Source organism: Plectrocnemia conspersa, unplaced genomic scaffold (assembly GCF_051122295.1).
Source record: "Plectrocnemia conspersa isolate PC_06_02 unplaced genomic scaffold, ASM5112229v1 ptg000009l, whole genome shotgun sequence".
Taxonomy (NCBI): domain Eukaryota; kingdom Metazoa; phylum Arthropoda; class Insecta; order Trichoptera; family Polycentropodidae; genus Plectrocnemia; species Plectrocnemia conspersa.
Genome location: NW_028277173.1, coordinates 20,670,437 through 20,695,452, shown reverse-complemented (window position 1 = coordinate 20,695,452; position 25,016 = coordinate 20,670,437). Strand labels below are relative to the sequence as shown.

Below are 25,016 nucleotides of genomic sequence, written 5' to 3'. Positions count from 1 at the left end.
GGTTTGATTATTAACTAAATTAGAGATTTAAAAAAATTAATATGGCTAGCAAAACCTAAATGAGACACAATTCTACTGTCATTCCATATTTTGTTAATTAAAATTTAATTCTAATAAAATATGACCTACTATTGTATGTATATGAGTGTATTTAAGTATGCATGAGATTTTAACTAAATCAAACAGAACTAATTTTCTTATCAATTATCAGATAACAAAAAGACAAACATAAAATTTCGTTGTCATGAAATACAGAATATTGTAAAGAATTAAGCTACACACAATCTATTCGACGTCAAAATTTCTAAACCAGTTCCAGTTTCGCAATCAACGTAGTAACGGTTAACCTCAGAAGCAATCGTCCTCTCATACATGGCAACCCTGTTTTCAACTAACATAGCAGATTAAGTCAGTTGATAATTTTCCACCGTCGTGAGTACATTTCCATTCATATCTACTCCAAAAACACTGATAACATTTTAACCTTTAGTTCAATCATCACAATATAAATATGATCTGCATCGACAAATTAATTACTTACAACGGAGAAAAGCTGCAAGAAATATTCGGAAACGTTGTTGAAAAGTATCCCGAAATTGTAAAAGATGTATTCTCCGGTCGTAAGTTTCAAAATGTCGACGAACTGTGCGAAACGTTTGCTGACAAGCTCGAGACTTTATCTCTCAATGGTGAGTTGATAGTTACTTGTTACACTTACTTTTATGTGAAATACAAAAATAAATATTGTATGTTGTTTTCTTAGTACTATTCAATTCAAGTTCTGGACATAATTTATTTGATATTAATCTAATTATAGTAGATCTGAGAATGATACATCACTGGACTTATGTTAATTTGACAAAACCAAAATAGAATACAATTAAAACAACAATTAGTGCCAGTGGCATTTTGAAAACAACATAATTCGTGAGCATAGGCTGGTCTTAGATTTAATTTTGATATAACTTTTCTTGGAGAAAGTTTGAATATAAATGTCTTATATTGATTTTATTAGAGTTACCAAAAAATTACATATATACTATGTATTGATATATGCAGGTTTATCTATATAATTGTGATGTTCAAAGAAGTGCTTACCAAACTTTTCTTCCTATGAGTCGGTTACTTTTAAGTTTTTCCTTCCTGACTCAATAAAATTGTTGTCATCTATTTTGGTCTATAGGTAAAATAAAATAAATTTGAATGTTCATAAAGTTTTCATATATCATGATTAAGAAACATTTACTCTTAAAAAAAAGAAAGCAAACCAGAATAAAACAATTTATTTATGCGAAGTGTGATGTTTCATGTCAACTAAAAATAGTTTAACTTTATTCTTAGATCTGGTTCGACTCAAGAAAATCAGTGTTTAAAAGCCTGCTTTGAACTTGTCTTTTTCTTCTGGTGTCATGTCATGATGGCGACCGCCTTATTGATTGGTTTCAAGTATCCCTCCCGGTAGTTTACTGCACGAAAATCTTCTTCGGCTATCATCACCATCTAAATGAGTATGTTTCGCAATCAAGATATATAATTTTATCTGATTCATTTTTTCCTATTATTGAAGTATGAAGCTCATATTTCAGACCTCGGATCATGTGTCCAAGGTACTTCATCTTTCTCCGTTTGATTGTTGAAAGAAATTCTCGATCGCATCCTATCATGAAGAGATTTCTATTATTGAAGACTTAGTCCATGGAACTTTTAGCATATGCCTATCAAGCCACATTTTTAACCAACGCTATTGTTTGTATTAATTTTCAAGTTCAGATCTCGCATCTGTACAATAGCAGTACATAAATAAATTTAATTCTGATCTGAAGATATAAATGCTTGTTTGTGAAACCAGCTTTAAATTTTAAAAACTGGCTTCTAACAATTCCAATATGGACTTTAACTTCTTTGTTGTTTATCCAACTACCCAGGTATTTAAAATGGTTCACTCTCTCAATTTTATCTGTCTAATTTTAAGCTTACTGGACCCACGGAAAGTTGCTTATTACCATACACTTTGTTTTATTGATGTTTATTTGTAGGACCTCTTTAATTTACACTATACAGGGATATCTGAAGATGATCAATGGTCTCAGCAAATATTGCCGTATCATCAGCATAATGTATGTTGATTGTTGCACTTATAGATTATGTCAAAAAGCATTAGAAATTTATTTATAAATTTAAAGTATGGTAAGACAACCAAAAATCCATCAACAGCATTCTGTCAAAGATATCATTGAGTACCCTATCACACGGGGTCAATTAAAATAGACTCAATAACTGAATCCGGCAATTCTGTCCTGGATTCTACGCTCACTGTAAAAGGGTTCCTTTTCCAAGCTTTGTTATTTTTAATTGAAGCGAAATAATGCTTGTCATATTAACTGAATATCTCAACAGGTATGGAACTTTGTTATACTCTTTCTTGTTTAACTAAAAGTTTTGTTTGTAAAAGCCTTGTAATTCCCTGTTTCGTAGATCACAAATTTAGCTTTTTCGTTACAGCTTTCATATTCTCTTGAAATATAGGAACATGGCTGCCTTATAATATAAAATTTAAATTATTTAAAAAATTAAAAATGTCAGGGGTGTAGGATATTTTAATTACCCAATTGACATAATTGAAAACTGACTTTGAATAATATTATATCTATAGCTTTTGGTCTAACCATACCAAGTTACTTTTTTCTTCTTATTAAAAGTGATTCCGAGTCTTTAGTGGAAATTTCTCTAGATATTCTGATGACATAATTACGGCATTTTCCGCTACTAAAAGGCAGACAATTGACGGAAGCCCATTTTCATAGAATGTAAATCACGCTGGTAAAGAGAGCCTGCAACAGATCAAATGCATCTTAAGCAATTTTAAATCATTTGGCATACAAAAGAAAACTAAAATTCTTAACTGCCATGTCATTAATGAATAATGAGAAGAACAGAGGGCACAGTTAAGATTGTTGGGGGATTTCAAAAAAAAATTTATTTATCTTTCCTCTTATCTGTTTTTATAATTTAATTTATAGAAAAATTGAAAATATTGAAACTACATCCAATATTAGCTGGTGCATCAGCCGATAAAGATGAACTAACTCCCGAATCTACAGAAGAACAGAATGTGGCTGGATTAAAATCTTTGGAAGTGGAAAAAAAATCTGAGTTTAATACGTTGAACAGCAGGTAAACTAATGCAGTATATTATACCCAATGCATGATTAAAAAAATTATGATTTATTAGCTTAAATTAAAGTCAAATATTGCTAGATAAACAGAACATAATTTTTTTTTTAGATATTTGGGGAAGTTTGGTTTTCCTTTTGTGATATGCGCCAGGGAAAACAAAGCTGCCGTTATGATAGAGCAAATCAAAATCAGACTGGAAAATGATATTGATAAAGAAATAACCACAGGCATAAACGAAGTAAAGAAAATTTGTAAACTCAGAATATTAGACCTAATAAAAGATATATAATTGTACGTATACATTATAAATGAAGTAAAATAAATATCATTATTAATTAAAATTACGTTTTATTGAAATTTATCTTGAAATGTATAAAAAAAATAATGATGAAGTTTATAGTATTCCTAGCATCTTTTCCACTTGAGCATGCGGTTGGCACATTTGCTCTTTAAATTCGCCCGAGTTCAAGAAATCTTCGAATCCAATTTGGCAATCGGCACCTGTTAAGGCTTCGTATGATGCATTGGAGCTTTGCAAAAACGGGAGACGTCCGCCAGCCTGTAGAAATTATATATTTATTGGTAAAAAAATTAGAAGTAATATAACATTACCTTAAATTGACGTACTTGGCTAACTAGCTTTCTCTCCATTTTGAGTTTGAGCGGTGCGTGTAATCCTTGTATTTTGCCCAACATATTAAATGTAATAGCGTCTTGATTATTTTTGTACTGTAAAATAATATGTTAATCCTTTGAATAGTGAAATAATTTTTTTCTAGCTTAATAATAGCACAAAATAGTCATAAAAAACTCTCATACATAAATTATTCAACAACAGGGACGTGCTAAAGGAGGTGGGTTTAGTTGAAGCTGCTGAAGATAGACAAATTAAAAGGCCTGTTCAGAAAATTAACTAACAAGCAACAAGCATAATTTTAATCACGGAAATCACTTCTTTGGACTCAAATTGATATTTGGTAAATTTATTCAGACTTTTATGACTTAGTTTAAAAAATATCAGTTTCTGTTTACTTTTTTAAAATTTTAATTTTGCAACATTAAGACAAATGTTAAAATTAAAAAAAAGTTGAAGCATATATATTTTTATAATGAAAAATATGTATTTTATGTCTTACATTTTAACCCCATATTTTCTACTATAGCATAACAAAATCTGTTATAAGTAACGCAATCAATAATGAAAAGAGCAGTTTTAATTGCTCTAATAGGCTTTAAAAATTATAAAGAAATACTGAAGTAACTTTTACTAAGGTGACCATATTTTTTGAAAATATCTGGGAACACTAATAATAAAAAATAAATCAAGAACATATGGGACGTAAAAAAGTCATCATGAAAATTTTTGAATGCTGTCTCGGATTTTTTGTTTGAGGACAAATTTCAGCGGGAGCTAAAAAAACAAAATTTCGGAAATTTTTGTTCAGGGATAAAGCCTCAAATTTTTGAGAAGGGCAATCCTCCTCATAGGAGGAGGTCTGGTCCCCTTAGTTTTACACACCCATCTATATGTATACATAACCTCAGTTGACTTACATCGAACTGTACATTCTCCAGAGGGTGAGATTTACTCAAACGCGCTTTGGTGGATGTAAAACCGTATTTCATCACTTCAGTAATGCCATACTCGCTCTTATCTACGTCGAAGGCTTCTGGTTTGTCCATTTTTGAAGAGTTCTAGCAAAAAATGCATAGTCATTAGTCAAAATGGAAAAAAAATAAACTTAACCTAAAATTCAGCGTTTGACAGTTTCAATTATACGATATGATTTAAGCAGAATATAATATTGTACCATTGTACAGCAATTTGAAGATTTTCAAGCGTAAAATACAATTCACGCCGGCCAACGATGACAATCTCAATATAATGTTACTATACGAAAGTAACTCAATCAAAATGTTGCCACGTTAAAAAAGTCAATGAAATATATCAAATACTAAAATATACAATTTTGTGGAATAAAATAGTATAATTAAAATTTCATATATTTAAAACTTCTCATAACAATAAATAAATTATTATTTATTTATTTTATAAATATATATCCACTCCCTGACCGCAAATGTGTAATAAATAACACATATTTTTTAGATATTAATTATATACAGTTGTAATAATAATAATATGTTAATATTAATTGTATTGAAAAACATAAAATAAAATGAATAGATGTAAAAACATATTTTCAAACATAAAAATATAATAAGATTTTTATTTAAAAAACATTTAATATTTTTAACATTGAGTGCCACATTTATATTTGTTAATAAAGTATAAAATAACGGTAGCACTGATTTATTTGCGTCATGCCCAAGAGTTGTTTGACCCAAGCCGAGTGGGAAACTTCCACCCGGTCGTCTTTATACTACTGGCTTCTGTATACAAATTGTTCTTGATTAATTGAAGACTTTTTAATGCAATTTCAAAGAACCCTTATAATTAATATAATTATATTGTGGGTGTCTATTCATTTATTTATTTATTTATTCATTATGGGCAAAACTTGGCGGCACTCTGATAACACTGAAGTGACGGCAGCGGAGGGCAGCACATTATTTTGGTGAACTCGGCGAAAGGACAACGGCCGGTGATGCCTCGTCCACCATTCACTCGCATATATTTCATATTCTAACATGTAACTAAACCATAAATTTCAATAAATACCAAATATTGCAGCATCTCAATCTATATGTAATTGTTACCCGTTACCATTCATTTCCAAAAATATTATTTTCATAATGAAAATCATGCGGTAATGAAATATTACTATAAACACCACACCACTATGCGGTCACCAACTCTAAGTACTCGATTGGAACACTAAATACGATTATTTAACGGTGCTTCGAAGCATCAACGAAACATGTTTTACTCCATATTTTACAATATGTAGGTTATGTCCGCTTCTGACAGCACGGTTGCTAACGATATAAAAATGAGCATCAAGCGCACGCTCGGTTTTGTCTACGCATTTTGGCCATAGCAACAGTCTTACTGGCCAGGTTCTAAATATATTAGAACATATGGCTGTTTCACGCTGCACAAGCGGTGTATTCTTCTCCCGTGCTGACTCGCTGCGCACATGGATCGAGCACACAGAGACGCCTAATCAACTTGATTTACCACATAGACTCCAAAACTAAAATTTAAATAAATATGATCCGAATAAAATGTTACCTTCCACTTTAAAGATTAGAAACTATGCTTATTGCTTTTTTAGGTTGCAATTTAAACTGACGGGTGACAATAAGACACAGATTTAGCCGCTGCATTAGTATTATTATAAATAAATACAGATACTATAAATAAATACATATATAGACCCCCTACACTATTTATAATTTTCTTCAAATATATTTTTTATTTGTCTCGTTGTGACTTTTTATGTAGCAGCATTTGTATGTAATAAAATGCTACCAGATATTTATTTTTAAATCAATAAAAAAACATTTTTCACCTATTTTTGTGTTTTATTTTATTACGTCTACAACAAAATCACGATGCTTAGAAAAAAAGAAGTAATACCAGAAATTGTGAGTATATTTTCAATAAATATTAAGAAATATTTTATTAACATTTTTTTAATAATATTAGTAAAACATTATTATTTTATTTAATTCAGAGCGTTGAAGAGAAAGAGAGAATAACATTTTTAGCTTTGTTCAAATTCAGAGTGTTAGTTAGAAAAGTTATCATAAATTTGAAATGGTTATTAGACACACCTTACGAAAAACCAAATGAAACACAAAGAGTTAAAATATTGTATGAATATCCTGAAAGAAAATGTGAATTAAGCACATATGTATGTATGTAAAGCCAAATTAGGCATTCTGCTGAATTAGTACATACATATTTAAATTTAATTACAGGATAAATCAATTTTAATGAAACGGTCATCATGGAGAACTGAATATGAGAATTACTATTTATATAAAAGAATAAGCCAGTTAAACCTATATAAGCACTATACGAATGTGAGTACTTTTACATATAATATTAATATTATAGTAGCATATTGGTAAACTTATATCAAGCAACATTTTCGGGGTAAAGAATCATATTTTTAAAATATAAACAGTGCTGTAAAATAATAGTTTTTAATCTATAGATAACATTAATTTTTATATAGGAAACAAGGAAAAAGTTGATTAATTCAACATACTTTACATGTTATAGTAAAGAACGAATAATTATTAGAGAAGGGAGACCGAGAAATACAATTTATTACATAGTTGATGGAAATATATCCAGAATCAAAAATACGTTAGATATTGTCACTAAAAAATGGAACGAACAACAAACTAAAATTATGAAAAATGGTGATATTATGGGGAAGCAACTTGTATTTCATGATGTTTCAAGAACGTTCACATTTAAGACACTTAGTAAGTATTATATTGATCTAACAATCAATAGAGTTATTTTGACAGAATGAAGTTTTAAATTGTAGCTCAGTGTGAACTGTTGTACATAATGAAAGAAGACTTTGATAAAGCATTGGAACAAGATGTGCAAAAACAATGGGATGAAATCAAACACGCGATGTCACGTTTCACTTATTTTTCTGCGCTAAATGAAGTAATTTATTAACACATATTATTGTATAGTATATTTATAAGATATTAAATTGAATTATTTGTATATGTTTATTTTTATACTTAGAATGAAATCAAGGTTGGATGTGTATCAGGAAAGATAAAGACTTATAAAGCAACGGAAACCATATTAGGCGACGGTATTGGATTAATGAATCATGTATATTTTGTACTCAGTGGAAAGTGTCAATTGATTGAAATACTTTATGTTCTGAAAAAGAAATATGGTGGTAAAATAAAGTATAAACATTGTAATACAACAGTAAGTAATTTTTTAATATTATTAATAAAAAAAATTAAACATTAATTATAAATTTTGCTTTAAAGGAGAACAATGGCAAAGATGAATTAAATAGAACAGAGAAGGTGTTCATGGAAGTATGTATTATTAACGAAGGAGGGTGTTTCAATTTGGGAGAATCGTTTAAGAATAGAAGAATAGTCGCATGCGACGAAGTGAAATGTATGCTTTTGCCTTCTTATTGGATATGGCAAAAGAATACCGCTGACGTGTGGTCAAGAGTGAAGCACTTCTTATCACAGAAGATTCCAAGATCAGATAGAGTATTTGAGCAATTCGTTTTAAGCAAAGAGTGGAACGATTACAAAAATAAGCTCTTGGATGAAATAGTGAGACAGAAAACTTCAATAAATATAACAACGATTCATGATATTCCATATTCGATTAGAATCAACAATAATATATATTGATTCGTGATTGTTTATAGAAATGAAAATGTTCAATTGCTTTCAGTTTTTTTGAATATTTATTAATATAAATAGCATAAATTTAATGATCACATTTTTCTTTAAATATAATACACTCTACTCTTCACATAACAGTTGTTTTATATTCTTTTTTTCATATTTTTATTCAGATTCTTTATCACACTTACTCTGACTTACAGACGAATATAATATTTTACAATAAAATTAATGTTTCTTTGTTGAAACGTTGTTGCAACATAGAGATCATTTAATATACGAGAGTGAGTCAAATCAAAAACTTAAAATTAAAATTATATAGCCATTTTATTTGTCAGTGTTATATAAATATATAATTATATAACAAGTGGTTATTCATATAACAGTAGTTGCTTAAAATTACTGCTACACATGCAATATACACCAAAGTGTAGCCGTGCTTTTGTTTTTGAGTAGTTAAGGGGTGAAACTCATTTAAAATTCATCGACAAATGAAAATTCAGTATGGTGATGCATGTCTGTCACTCTAGCAATTGTATGAATGAACTAGAACTAGTTCTAGTTAATTATTATATTTCATACTCTTTTCGACCAGTTCAGGAATACCAAGAAGTCCATTGCAGCAGATAAAAAAGTGAGATAAATTATGCTGAGCACATTTACCAGTATACATAAATTGCTTCAAGAATCATCTTTGACCTGCAATCGAATAAAATTATGTGGACTTCAGAGTACATGGCGATTCTTGACCCAAACTGACTGTTCAAAGGTTGCAAGGATCCAAGGTCTGTACTTCAAATGTCTTGAACATCCATCTGGTTCTTTTCATACTGGAGAAAATAGTTTCAGGTACAATATAGAGATGCAGCAAGCGGTAAAATGATATTTTTCACTTTCCAAGCGCTGGAAAACTATACATTAAATGCTATGAACATTACATAGAAAAATTGTGTCATATTTTACCTGCTTCGTTCAATAAACTACAAGATACAACATATTACAGGTTTTCATTTGACTCACTATTGTACACGGTAAGGAATGAATATTGCTACAAGTATAATTTGTTTTACATATTCTCTTCTCCTTTATCTACACAGTACATATAACATGCTTCCAAAATATTGGTTTAATAATGTACCTTATTGATGCTTTTAGCTCATAGTGTGGTTTAGATTTGTATACTTTTTTAAATATCTCCATAAATCAAAATGAGGAGCAATAAAATCTCCTGACATTAAATGTCGTATTTAATGAAATGATTTTTCACCATAGCAATATTGAGTCGAATTGATAAGTTTTTTATTCAAATGTCCCATAAGTTGAATCTTAGATGGAGATAAATCAAAACTTCATTCAAAGTGCTCATTTAACTGATGACTGTGTTCAAAATCAATTCTCTTATTGAAAAACTGGGATTGTTATTAATTGCTGCAGCCATTGCAGCAATGGTTTTAATGTACCGACTGTTGGATACAAATAAACGCCTCAAACCTTTCTACAGTTCAGATTTAGTCAAATAGGCGAAAACTGTTATTTGTGTTCCTATTTAAATACTCTCTGAACCAAGGATTAAGATTTAAAGCGTGTGATATATTTGCACTAGTGGAAGATGACCTGATACATCATCTTAGGAAGACTAAGTCAGCTAAATTATAAAAAGGTACGCACAGCAATTAAAAAAACAGATTGTTCTCGGGTTATGTTATGATAGTGCCGACAGAGATGATTATAATTCTGATAGAGGATGGAGATATTCATATTTATTTAAGTAACAACATTCATGCCTCACCTTTATATATAAGTAATAAATAATTTAATGGTTAGTACTCTGTAATATATTCTATTATATATACAAAGGGTTTTCTACACAATTATTTTTAATTTCTGTATATATTTCATTATTCTCACTTATTTCTACACCATCATTTTTAATTTCTGTGTATAATTCATTATTCTCTTTTATTTCCATACCGTTATTTTGAATTTCCATATATACTTCATTATTCTCATTTATTTTTGTACCGTCATTTTGAATTTCCATATATTCTTCGTTATTACATATACCATTATTTTGAATTTCCATGTGTATTTCATTATTATCATTTATTTCTACACTTTCATTCTGAATTTCAGCATATATTTCATCATTCTTATTCATTTTTACACCATTATTTTTAATTTCTTCATATATTTCAATATTTTCATTTATTTTCACACTTGATGAAGGTTTTGCTGACATTTCCATATATTCAGCTGATGTTATTGGATGCTTATTTTTGTTGTTGCTAAGTGTTTCAATATTTAATAGAGACATTCTATTTAGTACATTATAATTTGCATCTGAAACACATAAATCAATTAATATATTTTATTAAATTAATACTTATACATGTATATATATCCTACTTTTATTTAAAATTAATAATTATATATTTAAGAATACTTAAAACTCACCATTATCATCAGTTGATGAAGGATTGACTATAATGGAACCACCATATGGTTCGTTAACATAATCGTGCTTTGGATTCAAAAAAGCAAAACTTTTATAGTCCGGTGAGCTCATTGCAGTCAATAAGTCACAATTTCTGTGTGTCAATAGCCAATTCTTATTCATATTAGAGTATATCTCATATTTTTCCGCAAAAAACTAAATAGAATATAATTATTTAGTATTAAAAAAGTATACTATATAACATAATAAGCAATTGTGATCACCAATTTAGTTTCATTATCAAGCAATTGTGCAAATTTTGATACTAGATCTTTAAAACTCGGTCTTTGCAACGGACTCGCTCGCCAGCATTCCAACATTATATCATATAATATTTTATTTGCAAATTCTGGTTGTTTCATGCGATATCTAAAATATTTTAACATTTGTTATATGAATTAGTAATATTATTAATTACATAAACTTATTTTATTTGAAATGGATTTTGGGTAACAAAAACAAGTTTGATTAGTTTCACAGATATTACTAGGATATATTTTGTATTATATTAAATAAGGCTTTTGCTATTAAGATAAGACAACGCAATTTATTATGTAAGTAGATATTTATTTAAATTACTACAAAATCAAGGACAAATATAGTTATACTGATGCTGAGCAGTTTAATTGTAAATCAATTGTTTGATACATTTTCACTGGCTGAGTTAATGATATATAATATTTACACTAGTGAAAATATAACTTCAATGGCAATACACACTCACTGTTACATATATAAAAATCATATTATTAATTTTTTGTAGCAAGAAAATTGTTACCAAATATAACTAAATCAAAAAAAGTATGCCTGATTTTAAAAATTAATTAATTTGTCTTATCTTTGTGGCAAAAAATATCAAAATTAATTTGGTGTAAAATTATGTCATCAGATATATGTTTATAATTTTAATGGGAGATTGTTGATTATGCTAGATTTAAATTTATTACTGTTTTATTAAAATTTCTCTCTACAGTGTTAGGAAAATAAAATAAAAATACCCATTGACAAGACTTTTGTATAGATTTTCGTCGGCTTCCATGCCAGGATACGGCGAAGATCCTAGAGTAAATAGCTCCCATAGCACAATACCATAAGCCCAAATATCAGATTGAGTTGAAAATATTCTATCCCTGATACATTCAATTGCCATCCATTTGATCGGTAAAGGTGTCTAAATATGAAGCAATTAAGAATCAATAAAACTTTGTCAATATTTATAAATATTTCAATATAAAGATACATACATTTCCTTTCTTTTTATAATCATGTGCTTTATACATCCTTTTGGCAAGCCCAAAATCACATATCTTCACTATGTTGTTCTCGGACAATAGAATGTTACGGGTTGCTAAGTCGCCGTGGAGTATCTGCAAGGGTTTTGTGTAAAATTAATAACAATATTGAAAAAAATGTATCAAATTGCAAAGTATTAACTCTTCGCGCAGATAGATAATCCAGTCCGGAAGCTACTTGATACGACCAGCTGAGCAAATCTTTTGTCGATAACATTCTGATGTTTTTTTTATAATTGTAATCGCCTTTAAAGTTAGATCTCCATTCAGGCTGTGCACTGTCACACACTGATGTGTCTCTATCTAAAATGCATATAATGATTGAACACAATATGTATGATCTTAGTAATACTTATATAATTTACCAATGGAATTAATATTTGCTGTTGTAAGAAGAATGTTATCGGATGATTGACGATCATAGGTTCTGAAATTAAATTTAATAAATTATAAAAGCAATGTCATATTTATATATTTTCAATGTTATTACATATTGCCTTATTTTAACTATTGTTCAATGATGTTATTATTGAAGTAGATAAAACAATATTATAAAAGTTACAGAATACAGATGATAGATACTAATGAAAAAGGATGATTTAACACTCGGAATGGTTTGATAATATAATAGATAAATATTAAGAATGGATATTTATTATGTGAGTTACAATATATTATTTTACTGGGGTATTTAATAAATAATATAAATGCATGTTTATAGATACTTAAATTGAGTACGTATAAGAAAATGAGTACGGCAAAGGGAATACAGTACAGACGTAATAATATTGCTAGAGCCGAATAAAGAAACACATTTGTGTTATAAAGTTCAAGTTTAATTTTATACTTTTGCTTTTGTAAAAAATATATATGTATGTTTTCGTTATTTATAAAATAAATAATCTATGTAACAACCAGTAGCTCAATGAAAAGAACCAACTTTTTTTTAAGTTATGTTCTCTGATGGTGGTTCTAACTTCTAAATAACGTTAATATATCATTTAATCTTCTATTGTAATCTGATAGGGTTAAGCCAATGCATTACGGGGTAAAACAGTACCAATTGGTTATTGATTAATCGGTGACATCTATATAATTTATTTTAAATTATTAGGTGTATTATAAGTTAAGATATATAGATGTCACTTTGCACTATTTAATATATTACTATATTTTTCACATAAATATTTTACTAGCCACTCAGTATGGTGATTTTTTATTTACAAGCTCTAAATGTGTGTAAAATATAAACTTAAACCTGTTATTTCTGTCACTATCAACGTTGTTGTTTGAAATATTCTCTTTTATTAAATTGGAATCCATATTAAAATTAATATTTCCACTTTGTGAATCAATTTGATTGATAAAGTTTTTTCTATGTCTCAAAAGAAAGTGGTGCAAGTTTCCATATTGACAATATTCCACAATTACCAACAAGTCATCTGTAAATATAATAAATAAGTGTATTACATTCATAAAATTAGTATGTTTGTTCATATAGATTTAAATATATAAATAGGGCTTGTTATAATTGTATACTTTATGTCATTAAAAAATATTTATTTTAATTTAAAGCAATTAATAATACAAGCTAAATTAGATTAAATCATTATATTATTTTATGCGTGTCCCATTTCAAGCAAACTAAATATTCCACAGTATATAAAAAAAATATGCAATCAAGTCTATAAGATGTTGGGATTTGTCTTGCAATATGTGTATCAATTGAGGAGCACGAGGACACTATGTATTACTTTGTTTCACTTAATAGAGTGTCGTATATTAAAATTGTAAAAGGTGAAGCATAAAGAAAAGTCAGAGGTGGAGTCAGAGTCAGCGTCAGTAATTCAAAACGACTCTACAGCCTTGCTTACATTTGATCATTATATTTTATATGTACAAAATATACATACCATTTTGAATGTTGGTTGTGCATGCACCGAGTAAGCTAATAATATTTAAATGCTTTCCGAGATGTATCATGATTTTCAATTCTGATATGAGTGTTCGTATGATCATCGGATCTGAAATCTTTTTGACCATTTTAACCGCCACCGTAGTAGATTCTTCTTTTTCGTTGATGCCACAAGCTATGGCTTTCATTACTACTCCAAATGCACCAGATCCTAGTTGTCTCCCTTCAATATGAATTTTAGATGGTAACTATGTAAATATTATATTTATATTTAATTATTTTTTATAGTATACCAATTTTTAACTTTTCTCTAGGAAATTCTATCTTTTTGTCATACGGTAATAATTCTGCTTGCTCATCAACAGATAAATCGGGATTTATCTTTTCAATTTCGCCCTCAATGAAGTGTTTAAATCCTGATTTGTAAAGATCCAAGTAGGTTTCTTTTTGCTTTTTTATCTTGCGTGCCAACACAATAATTACAATTATAAAAATTATGAATAACACTAATACAATTATGTATATTAAAGAATTATTAGTCTCTAAAAGAAAAAACATAATAATTTATATATGTAATATGGAAGTTTATGGTATTTATTCAAAGTTGAGCAACGAATTACTTAAGTCGATTTTGCAAATATTATATAGTACCGACTGATACTTAAAAGTTTTATAAATTATATTTTACTTACGATTAATGCTGAATGTTATATATTTATGTACCCTTCCAAGTTTGTTGCTAGCCTCACAAGCATAAGTTCCTTTATCTTCACTTTTAAAATATCTGAAATTGAGTCTTTTTCCGTCGTCGTCAAAAAATATTCTTCCGTCATCAAGGTCGGTCAAATTGAAAACTTTATTGTTCTTATATATGAAGTAAATTAGAATCATTTTAAAATTATAGCAATATTAAAATATAATAAATTACCTTATACCATGTAAGTATTGGAGATGGTAATCCGTTGGCTACGCAAGACAAATTTATGTTTTGTTCACCGAGAAAATATTTTACTTCACTATTGTTCAGATTAGATGTAATAAAAATTGGTTTTATACCATCTAATGCATAAAATAACGTTATTGTTATATTTAAAACATAGTTATGTAATGAAAGAATGTAGTATGTATACCTTTAACATCTATCGTCGTACTTGGCTCTATAACGTTTGTACCATACAATATATTTTGCTTCACTTTACTTTCTTTCAGCTTACATAAATATTTGCCAGTGTGATTTTTATTGACATGGTTTATCGAAAGTATTAGTTGTGTAGAATATTGTGTGTTCTGATTACTTAATTGGTATTCTTAAATCATAATATTGTTTGATTATAAATTCTTCAAATATAATGCATTTTAAATATTGTATTTTGACTTGCAAGGTCAAAGCTTATAGAAATATGTATGTTACAGGCTTATAATAAAGTTTTAGAAAATTATGAGCCAAATCTAAAGCTGGTTCATATAAAATGATAATATTTACTCAGTCAAAAGCGGACTATTATTAGAACAAGAAGGCTGTAACAAATATTTGGTGTCAAAATGACATACTAGTGAGAGTACTGTTAAGCATAGGTTTTGTACAATTTTGCATGGGTGACATTAACCATTAAAATTCTAGGGAAGATCTTCATGTTTTTATTAATGAAGAACAATTGAGGGACGTTATTGCAGTTATTCCACAACCAACTGTTCGACCTCACAACTTAGAAGTCCTGCAAAAGTTCTATGCCTAAAAGTAAAAAATTGATACCTTATGAATTTACCAAGATTATTTTTCATTAACTGACCTCAAAGTACTCAGTAGTCTTATAATATATAATATGAATATTTATAATAAATTCAGCATATAATTTTATCTTATTTGGTGACAAAAATCTTGTATGGTAGTTTTAAAGGCAATGCTGGTTCAATAAAAGTTATTGTTATATACCATATAAGAAGAAAAGGAAAACAAAAATATCTTTAATACATACCGTCGTTGTCATCAGTTATTTCCACATTTTCAGGCATTCTGTACCAATACACTTGAGATTTGTTAAAATAATGTGAAATAGAACATGTCAAATTAACAGTGTCTCCCACGATGACTAAATCGTTAGTCTTGCTCACAGAAAATCCGTTATCAGAATCAGTTATATAAAAATTGTTGTTGATTTCTGAAGAACCCATTTTGTTTTCAGCGAAACACGTGATAATTCCACTCTCGTTAAGAGCAATTTTCAAATTTGAAACTACAATATCTTTTGATAATGTTTTCACTATGTACTTTGAAGGCTAAAATTTACATAAAAATATAACTTTTAGTATCAAGATTCAAGTTTATTTCACACAACTTATATTTACATCAATCTGTTCAGTTGTTTCTATCATAGATTGATCATTATTTGCAGATGGTTTAAAGTACCATCTAATATTTGGTTTAGGTATTCCACTTGCAAGGCATATAAACGTATTTGGTATTCCCTTGCTAACAAACATTTTAGATTGTAGTTGTAGAACCTTTGATGATGCTACAAAATTTCAAGTAAAATTATTGTTCTTAGATTGTAGTTTATTTTTAAGCTCACCTCTGATTTGAATTATAAATAGTTTAGATTCAATAATGCCATCCTTTTTTGCTGTGCAATTGTAAGTGTTTTTATCGTCGTTTAACGTCACATTAATTAAAAAACCGATGCGTCTATCGAAAAACTTCTGTAAAAGATTTGCTAATATTATATAAAGATTTGTCAAAATCTAAAATTAGGATAGTAACTATACGTTGACATAGTATGTATATAATTAAATCCATATATGCAAAAGGGGTTAGTTTAGTTTATGTTATTCGTCGATTTTAACGGGTATCCTGGTTAATCTAAGAATGTATCGCTTGTGACTTCTGACACAGTAAATTTACCACTCACAGGTAACGAGCTTAACTTAATTTTATTATTTGCATATGGACGGTATTCATGAAAACACATATTTATGTATATACTTGTATTACATTATTAGAACAACCAGGATATATTATTATATAATATCATATAAAAATACCTCATTTTCATTGTGAAAGAGCTTAATAAAAACATTTGGTGACGTAGGTCGACAAGGAATTGTAATTAAATTGTTCGGTTCGCTTCTTATATAATTTGATGATGGAACTATTAAATAATTAGATTCTAAAAAAAATAATGAGTTTATTAAGGTAAGATTCGAATATTGCTATAAAAATAAATGTGAATATTTCCGTTATTTCTGTATAAGTGTTTTTATAAAAAGTAAATGCTTTTTAACTAATTTGATATAAATCCCTAAATCCAATCAACATATGTTTTTATTGCAATTGTTCAAATTATCAATTAGTTTTTGGCATTTATAAACAATAAACAGCAATGGATAGATTTTTGATCCTTCGATCCAGAGAGAGTATTGCAAGTGTTGAGAAACAACTTGTTTAGGAGAATAAAACACCTGTAATGCACATTGTGACGGTACGAATAACGAAATAATTTTCCCTTTTCTAAAATGCCAAATATTACTTCGAGCCATATCAGATAGTGATATTTATAAATTCCGTTGTTGCCGGACTTACGCAACCAACAAAAAATGAACCTGTTAAAAACAATTGGAAAGTTAAATTAAATATTTAAAAGATGAAATACAGATATTCTTGATCTTATTCTCATTTCTCGATCGTATAGAAGCTCGAACACTGGCATAGAAAAATCCCTTTCCATGTATCACTTTATATTAGAACTTTCGCTGAAATACATCACTTCACTTTCGACTTGGAATACACAAGATTGATAAACATTGATTCGACTAATCGAATTGTCACAGACGACAAATATAAACATTTGTTAATTGTAATTGAATATAAAAACGTGTATCGTGTAGGGATACAGCACAAAAGTAATCTGCAAAGGCGTTGATATATTTTTATAACCATTATATGAAATATTATCTTTGGTTCAACTACACAAAATTGTTTCGAGTTACTGATTATGAATTACTCGTATAAAAATAATATCATTAGTTATGCTTGCGTCAAAGTAAACGAATTTTAACAAAAATCATGACATTTTAATTCTTATATATTTCATATTTTTCGTAGAAAGACGTTTATTAAAAATGTCATAGAAGAAAGATATCACTCTTAATGGTAAAAATAATGAAAATTAACGGAGTTTTTCACCTTTATTTAATAGCAACACTCGTTATATATGTGTGTACCAGTTTCTTAATTTAATCTTACCATCAGCATATAAATAGGTATATTTTACTTCTTCTTTTCTTTCTAAATCGTTTAATAGGCTTATGTTCCAGATCGGTTCCAGTTTAGTTGAGTTTTTAGCGCAAACATAGAATCCAACAAAATCAACACTAGCTTTGTATATATTTAGACTAGCTTTATGTATATTATTACTAAAAGTGTTATTTTCGAGAAAATTATGGTTTAAGTCGTGCTCAAACGGAATCTTCCAATAAATTGGCGACTTTGATGTGCATTCTAATAAAAAATTTTCTCCGTTAGTTAATATATACTCCTTATCTTTTATATTCAACTCTATTGAATCTTCAGCTAATGAATCTGGAATATAAATTTTTGGATATAAATATAATTCAATATTTGTATAAAAAAACAGTCATAACACAAATATATTAAACAGTATGCAATAATGTAGGATATGAGTCACTCTCATATACGTTAAATATACATACATATTTAGTCGTAAAACCTCAAATATCCTGGTTAATGTATACTCATACACATTTATATAAACAAAATATTTTCCGTTCTTGTAAAACTCAATTTCTACGATTTATCATTCATCATTAAATTGCTATTATTGATTATTTAAAACAAAAAAAACTAGCACTCAAATAAGCTCAAATATCTTAACACACATTAACCGTGAAGCATTAAGTATCATTCTATTTCACTATTGAGATAAAGCACTTAATATATTGATTTTTTAAATAATGACCGTACTAGTAATCACTGCACTGATGATAAGAAAGAACATTCCTATAACCGCCATGGATATTCTGACCGATCTACTCTATGATGATGGACTAACTGACCAATGTTTTATCTCATAATGATTCATAAACTTTGCTAAAATCAGTGGTTACCAACTTTACCATGTAATATTTTTTAAGTCAAGTTAATCTTAGATTTTAAAAATAAGTTTTAATATCTACTCATTTAATTGAACATGTTAGTTAAGTCAAATATCTAATTGACGATAAAAATATGTTTAAAAATTGATATAATATAAATACAGATATAAATACAATACATAGACCATCACGATAGACCAGTGGTAGGTATAGTTAGTGAATTAAACGTAAAAGACATGTATTAGAATCCTATAATTTCTACAGTGTCTGGTTGATCGCAATTAGTAATTATTATTTAATTATATTTTTGACCGATCATCACAGATTAGATTTCCTTATCTCACGGACAGGCCTGCGCAGTGGGAAGGGGGGAGACGGACAAATTCCTGGGGCCCGTTCTCCTCGAGGAGCCAACTCTGGAAAAAATCATGTCAAGAATATATTTATAATAAAAACTGTCATCAAATAACGAATCTGAACTAAACTAGTCGTCATAACGGAATATATTTTCACTGGTAGATATATATACATTTATATATATGATTTCAACTTTTCTATATGTAGTAATATATAAATTTACATACTTATCATTATTTATTTACATGCGATGTATACATTTTACAGTGAATGTGTATTTTTCAGTGAAGTCCAAATACATTTTAATCAGTAGATATATATTTCTACTAGCGAAAATAGATTTTAACTGTAGGACGTTTTAAAAATAATTATAGTTTTAGAACTTTCATTAGTTCAAGTCCAAAATACAAACAAAGCCAACTCATCTCTTAGAGGAAAATTAGCGGAAGAAGTACAGATAGATAGACGTCGCATATTGCTCCATAGTTTGTCTGCACTTCGATATTACACTATGTTTTAAAAATATGAAACCTATTTTTATTGATATTACTACGAACTTTTGATATGCGAGTATTGATCAAAGTGTATTCAAACTGAATTTTGGTCAATTGGAGGGTGCAAAAAAAATTATCACTTCTCAGAAATCAAAAATACCCACTGCGACGGTACTAAGAAACTAGGCCATTAAGACTTCGTTATATGAATACTACGCTATAGGAGATTAGGAACTCATACAAAATTTGAGGTTAGGTTCTATCGACTATATTTTGTGAATTTAACGAAATCAGCAAATCAAACTTTCCCCCCATTTTTATGTGTTCAATTAAATGACCTTGTATTTAGTTTGTAAGCAAGAGCACTTGTCCTATGTTCTTATTGCGACACGCGCGCGAAGAATGTCTTTGATTTTGCGAGTGCCAGGGGAGTCAAACGCAACAATTTTTGAGTTATTTTTTTAAAATGCGTAAGCCTACAATGAATAAATAATAAACAGTAAATTATTAAACTTTTTCTGCAGTATGTTTTATTTTAGGATAATAATAAAAACCTATTAATTATTTTAAAAACAAACAATAATGGTAGAAATGAAAAATCTTTAATCGTGTAATTATGCATTTAATTACTGTCAGTGTCATCTAATACCACATTCTATCTAAACCTTTTTAATACCTTAATTTCATCATCACTTTTTATCAATAACAGGATAATTTTCTTTATTGTCTTCTGTCTGCATTTGACATTTTTCTAATTGTTTTTTTTAATTTACCAGATTGCTCTGTGGAACAATCGTATTAAATAAAACATTATATTTACATAGGTTTTGCATTTAAATTTTAAAATAAAAATTTAGATTAGAACGATAACGTATCATTTTAAATACACTAAAATTTTAATGTTGGGTTTAAAGTGTCTTATATTATATAACTAAATATATTTTATGATTCATTAATACGTTATTATATTTGTAATAGATATGTATTACATAATTCAATATTTTTATTTAAAAAAAAATAGAATGGTTAAAACCCCCTGAAAAGTGTATACATAATGTATTAAAAATCGTGTACATTGACTTGTTTGATCATAATTTTTTCCATATCTATACAAAAATATATATTTTCTTACTGTATTGTGATGAATATACTTGGAATATTATAGCGCGGTGGCGTTTTGCTTGTCACAGAATACGTCTAGCGAAGTCAAGGGACGAACAATAATAAAAACTACGCTATACGGGGGAACGCTATAGGAGGAACGATATTACTGTACATATATCTGCGTATTGAGTAAGTATGTAACAATTAAGTATATATATGTATAGTAAAGTTCTACAATAATATGATTATACTTAATATTCATTGATTTTTTTATCGAGTTTAATAATGAATATAAGTCAAAATAATTTTTTATTATTATGAACCTAATAAAAACAAGGAAAGTTTTGCGTATTGCGATTATAGTAAAAACACCTAATCACAATATTTTATTACATGTAAAAATAAACGCATGACATCATTAATGACGATATTTATCGCAACATTTAAATTCGTAGATTTGTGGTTTCCGCTTAAGTTGAAAGTATTGTATAAACATATAATTATAATATTTTATTATTATTTTTTTTTATTTACAATACATAGCACTATATAAATTCTACGAGTGCGATTGAAGGAATCTGATCGAGATCATCGTAGAAAATCTGTTAAAGATAGTACACAGAAGTATAAATATTTATTCTTTTCGATATTCCTAAAATAATCTGCGTAAACATACACACGAACATAGTATATTCTAAATACATACACATGTACGTTAAATTTAAATATATTTGCGATGTAGCAATATTTTAACCTTCAATAAAAAACTGACCAAATAAATACTCTGCGTTAACATATGTATATATTTATGACATATGTATATAATATATTAGTAAGTAATTATTATATCGAAATATATCATATTTTATATAAAGAATTATTTCTAGTAAATAAAATTTTTTTTTTTATAAACCATTTACAGCAATAATTAGAACAAATTCGACTGTCACTAAAGTGTGACGGATAGAAGCTTTTAAATTTTAAAAACACTGTCTATTTTCTTCATCGTGTATAATATCTATATAGAATAATTTTAAAATTTTATTCTGTGCTTAAGAAAGAACCATTTTTCTTTCGGAACGCGGCATAAATAAATAAATAAATTATCCGACCGTCGGCAACATTTTGTTTCTTACTTTCTCAATTTTTCGAACGTCACATTTCTCATAACTTGACCCGGACACTTTCATTAGTTTTGAAAATTCACCAAGGCTCAAACTTTTCCAGTGTTTCATTTTTGTATTTATTTTACGCCTCGCTTAATGATAAAATTGCGAGACTTCACAATATTACACATTCTATTATGTAATTTAATTAAAAACATATTTTATTATATTAAAACTGTTTGCAGATACTCATACACAAATATATTTTTAGATTGTGATTTAATTTCCCATTTTGGATAATATCGATCTGTTGTTTTTCCTGCGTCAACTATAAATCGTTTTGTTCTTTCCCGTTTATTATGAGGCCACACTTTTGACAGTTCCATTTAACTTCAGCAAAATTCATCGCTTAAAGGGTTAGATATTTGTATATAAGTTCAAAGCTTTATTGGCTAATAATAATGTTGTGTAATATTGAAAGATTACATGCCTTGTAAGCTTCTCACTTAAATATTATATATCTGGAACAATATTCTTTTTTAATTATGTTACTAAACGAAGCAAAATTTAGCATTCAAAATCCGTGCCCAAGTCATCTATAAACTGTTAACAAACATATATTACTAATTATACATCATGTTACATACGTGTATCATTGCGAATAAAGATTTTTCATTTTTTTAACATTAAAACAAAGTACTAAAATTTACAACGGCATCCAAATTGCTCTAACTTCTACATGAATATCTTGAGCTCCTTAATCCTACTTTTTTTTAATTAATTTGCATTTTACCATTTTATTTTATTTTAAGCACTTGATGTTTTATTTTATTATCTTAATCATACGCAGCAAATCAGTATAAATAATATGTTAATCTTTATAATTTTAAATTGATCATATAATTTTCATTCGTATTCACAATATTAATATTTTTACTTCTTTTTTAAAAATGCGTTGTTGTTTATCCATTATTTAAATGGATACTAACGCACTAGAATAGTTTCAGGCCTTCCATTATTCTTGGAAATTATTCATACGTACTCGGTAAATACATGAGGGACAATTTATCTTCATGGCAAATGCTTATCCCTAAACAGTGTGTCAGTTGTATGATTAGAATTTATAATTTATAAAAGTGAGGAATATGAGGAATATATTCAATATTATTATTTTTTTTAAAACGATTTTATTTTGCAATAATCCGTTATTTTTATTACAATTAATAATTGTGCTTTTTGCCTAGAATACTTGTTTAAGTTCCGTTATTATTTTTGTGGGGAACACACAGGCTCTCACTTGTGGGATCTCTTTCTTGAAATTCGCGTTATTATTGTGACCAAAAGTGAATATTTAACAATAGTGTGATTACACAAAGGTTTTCGTTACGACTAAAACTAAAGGGTACCCTCATAAATAACATGCAAGGATTCTCCGATGCATTGAATAAATATTTATTTTTTATGAAACGGTCACGGGAAACAATATATCACCGGAAGACAAATAGCACCGTAAGGCCACAACATTCCGTTACACAATTCTTCGACCTCAGATATATCCATCAAGCAAATGTCACTATTTAAAGGCGTATACTAATAAGCGAGTGCAGCGATTGGCTGGATGATCGCTGCATGATTGTGATTGATCAGCAAGCTTTGCAGCCCTGGATACTTAAGCCTGGATTTTAATGAGAAGAGGGCAGTCTCATGCAGTCACCTGGCAGACTCCGGCAGACACTCGAAGAAACTAGCAGACGCGCCCTCACCAACAGACGCAAAGATACGATCTGAAACTCCCAAACACAATCATTGCAGCAAGAAGAACTGCCAACTACAAGCACCATGAGGATCTTTCACGGACATCATCCCTGCGCCACTTCTCCACCACTGTTCGGAGAAAACGATACTCGATTTTAATAATATCATTAGTTTTAAAGTTATATGTATTAAAATAATCATAATAACAATAAATTACATTAAAAGTTAGTGTGTGTGCATCTATAATATTTTTTATTAACAGTAGGAACTTTGATATTTTTAAAGATATTGATCAAGTTGAAAGAAAAATATATTTATATTTTGTAAGCTATATATACTAAACCTCAATTTACGCTGTAGATACTAAATTTATCACAAGTACTTTTAAAGGCATAATTAAAGTATACAAGTATTTTTGACTTACAGAAAATATCTCTTGGGGCCCCTGGAGCGTCTCTTCGCAGAAGCGTCTCTTCTGAAGTCAGATCTTTTGTACCGTCGATTTGGGACGTCTCCGGCGAATCACAACAATGCAGAGATCAGTCAATCAATTGTTGCGCTTTTATATTTGACCAGTGAAATATGTCCACGCCTTGAAAAAATGAAATTGGATAGATGAACATATTTTGAAGGTCGAATAATGCAAAAGAAGTGAATAAGGTGTTTTTTCTGTTTGTGAAAACCATAATGCACAAGAGGGTATGGGTTCTCTGTATTTATAAGGGTAATAATGACGTGATAAATGAACGTGCTTTGGTACATTGTTTATGCATTCCTTTATGTCCAAAATGATTGCTTTTTCCTCTAAACATTACGATGGTTTACCGTGGTGGTCTGTTTACTTTCAGTCTATGGCAGTAATTTGTCATTATCTTGCATCACGAATAATAGGTT

At 28.6% G+C, this 25,016-nt stretch overlaps 4 protein-coding genes across 7 annotated transcripts; 2 read left to right on the top strand and 2 right to left on the bottom strand.

The window, feature by feature from the left end:
* Window positions 1-267: 267 nt before the first annotated feature.
* On the top strand, window positions 268-3,518 carry LOC148232209 (2-oxo-4-hydroxy-4-carboxy-5-ureidoimidazoline decarboxylase-like). Of its 3 annotated transcripts, none has more exons than XM_088192605.1 (4): window positions 268-408; window positions 491-689; window positions 3,021-3,174; window positions 3,286-3,518. In XM_088192605.1, exons 2-4 carry the CDS (start codon window positions 512-514, stop codon window positions 3,464-3,466), a joined length of 513 nt encoding a protein of 170 aa, XP_088048731.1. In that variant the 5' UTR covers window positions 268-408; window positions 491-511; the 3' UTR covers window positions 3,467-3,518. The 3 variants fall into 3 exon arrangements, with proteins under 3 accessions (XP_088048731.1, XP_088048730.1, XP_088048729.1); XM_088192604.1 differs by having other exon boundaries at window positions 303-432; XM_088192603.1 differs by lacking the exon at window positions 268-408 and having other exon boundaries at window positions 418-689.
* Pomp (proteasome maturation protein) lies at window positions 3,509-5,074 on the bottom strand. The gene is made up of 4 exons (XM_088192606.1): window positions 4,989-5,074; window positions 4,732-4,872; window positions 3,805-3,906; window positions 3,509-3,736 (listed from the first exon to the last, which is right to left on the bottom strand). The coding sequence occupies exons 1-4, from the start codon at window positions 4,989-4,991 to the stop codon at window positions 3,572-3,574; spliced, it is 411 nt and encodes a 136-aa protein (XP_088048732.1). The 5' UTR covers window positions 4,992-5,074; the 3' UTR covers window positions 3,509-3,571.
* A 1,622-nt stretch (window positions 5,075-6,696) lies between these two features.
* Window positions 6,697-8,596, top strand: LOC148232207 (uncharacterized). The gene is made up of 5 exons (XM_088191223.1): window positions 6,697-6,729; window positions 6,819-6,981; window positions 7,647-7,774; window positions 7,859-8,053; window positions 8,119-8,596. Exons 1-5 carry the CDS (start codon window positions 6,697-6,699, stop codon window positions 8,500-8,502), a joined length of 903 nt encoding a protein of 300 aa, XP_088047349.1. The 3' UTR covers window positions 8,503-8,596.
* LOC148232206 (vascular endothelial growth factor receptor 1-like) lies at window positions 8,536-19,273 on the bottom strand. 2 transcript variants are annotated; one of them, XM_088192783.1, is made up of 19 exons: window positions 19,176-19,273; window positions 18,438-18,773; window positions 17,237-17,361; window positions 16,768-16,894; window positions 16,544-16,710; window positions 16,174-16,474; window positions 15,328-15,504; window positions 15,126-15,256; window positions 14,890-15,061; window positions 14,491-14,739; window positions 14,196-14,420; window positions 13,541-13,724; window positions 12,648-12,709; window positions 12,425-12,585; window positions 12,235-12,357; window positions 11,989-12,161; window positions 11,215-11,359; window positions 10,951-11,146; window positions 8,536-10,836 (listed from the first exon to the last, which is right to left on the bottom strand). In XM_088192783.1, exons 1-19 carry the CDS (start codon window positions 19,222-19,224, stop codon window positions 10,340-10,342), a joined length of 3,600 nt encoding a protein of 1,199 aa, XP_088048909.1. In that variant the 5' UTR covers window positions 19,225-19,273; the 3' UTR covers window positions 8,536-10,339. The 2 variants fall into 2 exon arrangements, with proteins under 2 accessions (XP_088048909.1, XP_088048910.1); XM_088192784.1 differs by lacking the exons at window positions 15,328-15,504; window positions 16,174-16,474; window positions 16,544-16,710; ... (2 more) ...; window positions 18,438-18,773; window positions 19,176-19,273 and having other exon boundaries at window positions 15,133-15,256.
* Window positions 19,274-25,016: the final 5,743 nt, after the last annotated feature.

Bases quoted from the DNA above. Each gene is read 5' to 3' on its own strand.
- LOC148232206 (XM_088192783.1), bottom strand. From the start codon at position 19,224: ATGGCGGTTATAGGAATGTTCTTTCTTATCATCAGTGCAGTGATTACT. The intron at 15,257-15,327 runs GTATACATACTA...TTTATGCATTAG, and splicing joins TACGACGATAGATGTTAAAG to ATGGTATAAAACCAATTTTT. The intron at 15,062-15,125 runs GTAATTTATTAT...TTCATATATAAG, and splicing joins CAATACTTACATGGTATAAG to AACAATAAAGTTTTCAATTT.
- LOC148232209 (XM_088192605.1), top strand. From the start codon at position 512: ATGATCTGCATCGACAAATTAATTACTTACAACGGAGAAAAGCTGCAA. The intron at 690-3,020 runs GTGAGTTGATAG...TTTAATTTATAG, and splicing joins CGAGACTTTATCTCTCAATG to AAAAATTGAAAATATTGAAA. The intron at 3,175-3,285 runs GTAAACTAATGC...TTTTTTTTTTAG, and splicing joins TTTAATACGTTGAACAGCAG to ATATTTGGGGAAGTTTGGTT.
- LOC148232207 (XM_088191223.1), top strand. From the start codon at position 6,697: ATGCTTAGAAAAAAAGAAGTAATACCAGAAATT. The intron at 7,775-7,858 runs GTAATTTATTAA...TTTTATACTTAG, and splicing joins ATTTTTCTGCGCTAAATGAA to AATGAAATCAAGGTTGGATG. The intron at 8,054-8,118 runs GTAAGTAATTTT...TTTGCTTTAAAG, and splicing joins ATAAACATTGTAATACAACA to GAGAACAATGGCAAAGATGA.
- Pomp (XM_088192606.1), bottom strand. The intron at 3,907-4,731 runs GTAAGTCAACTG...ATTATTTTACAG, and splicing joins TGGAGAATGTACAGTTCGAT to TACAAAAATAATCAAGACGC. The intron at 3,737-3,804 runs GTACGTCAATTT...TAATTTCTACAG, and splicing joins AGAGAAAGCTAGTTAGCCAA to GCTGGCGGACGTCTCCCGTT.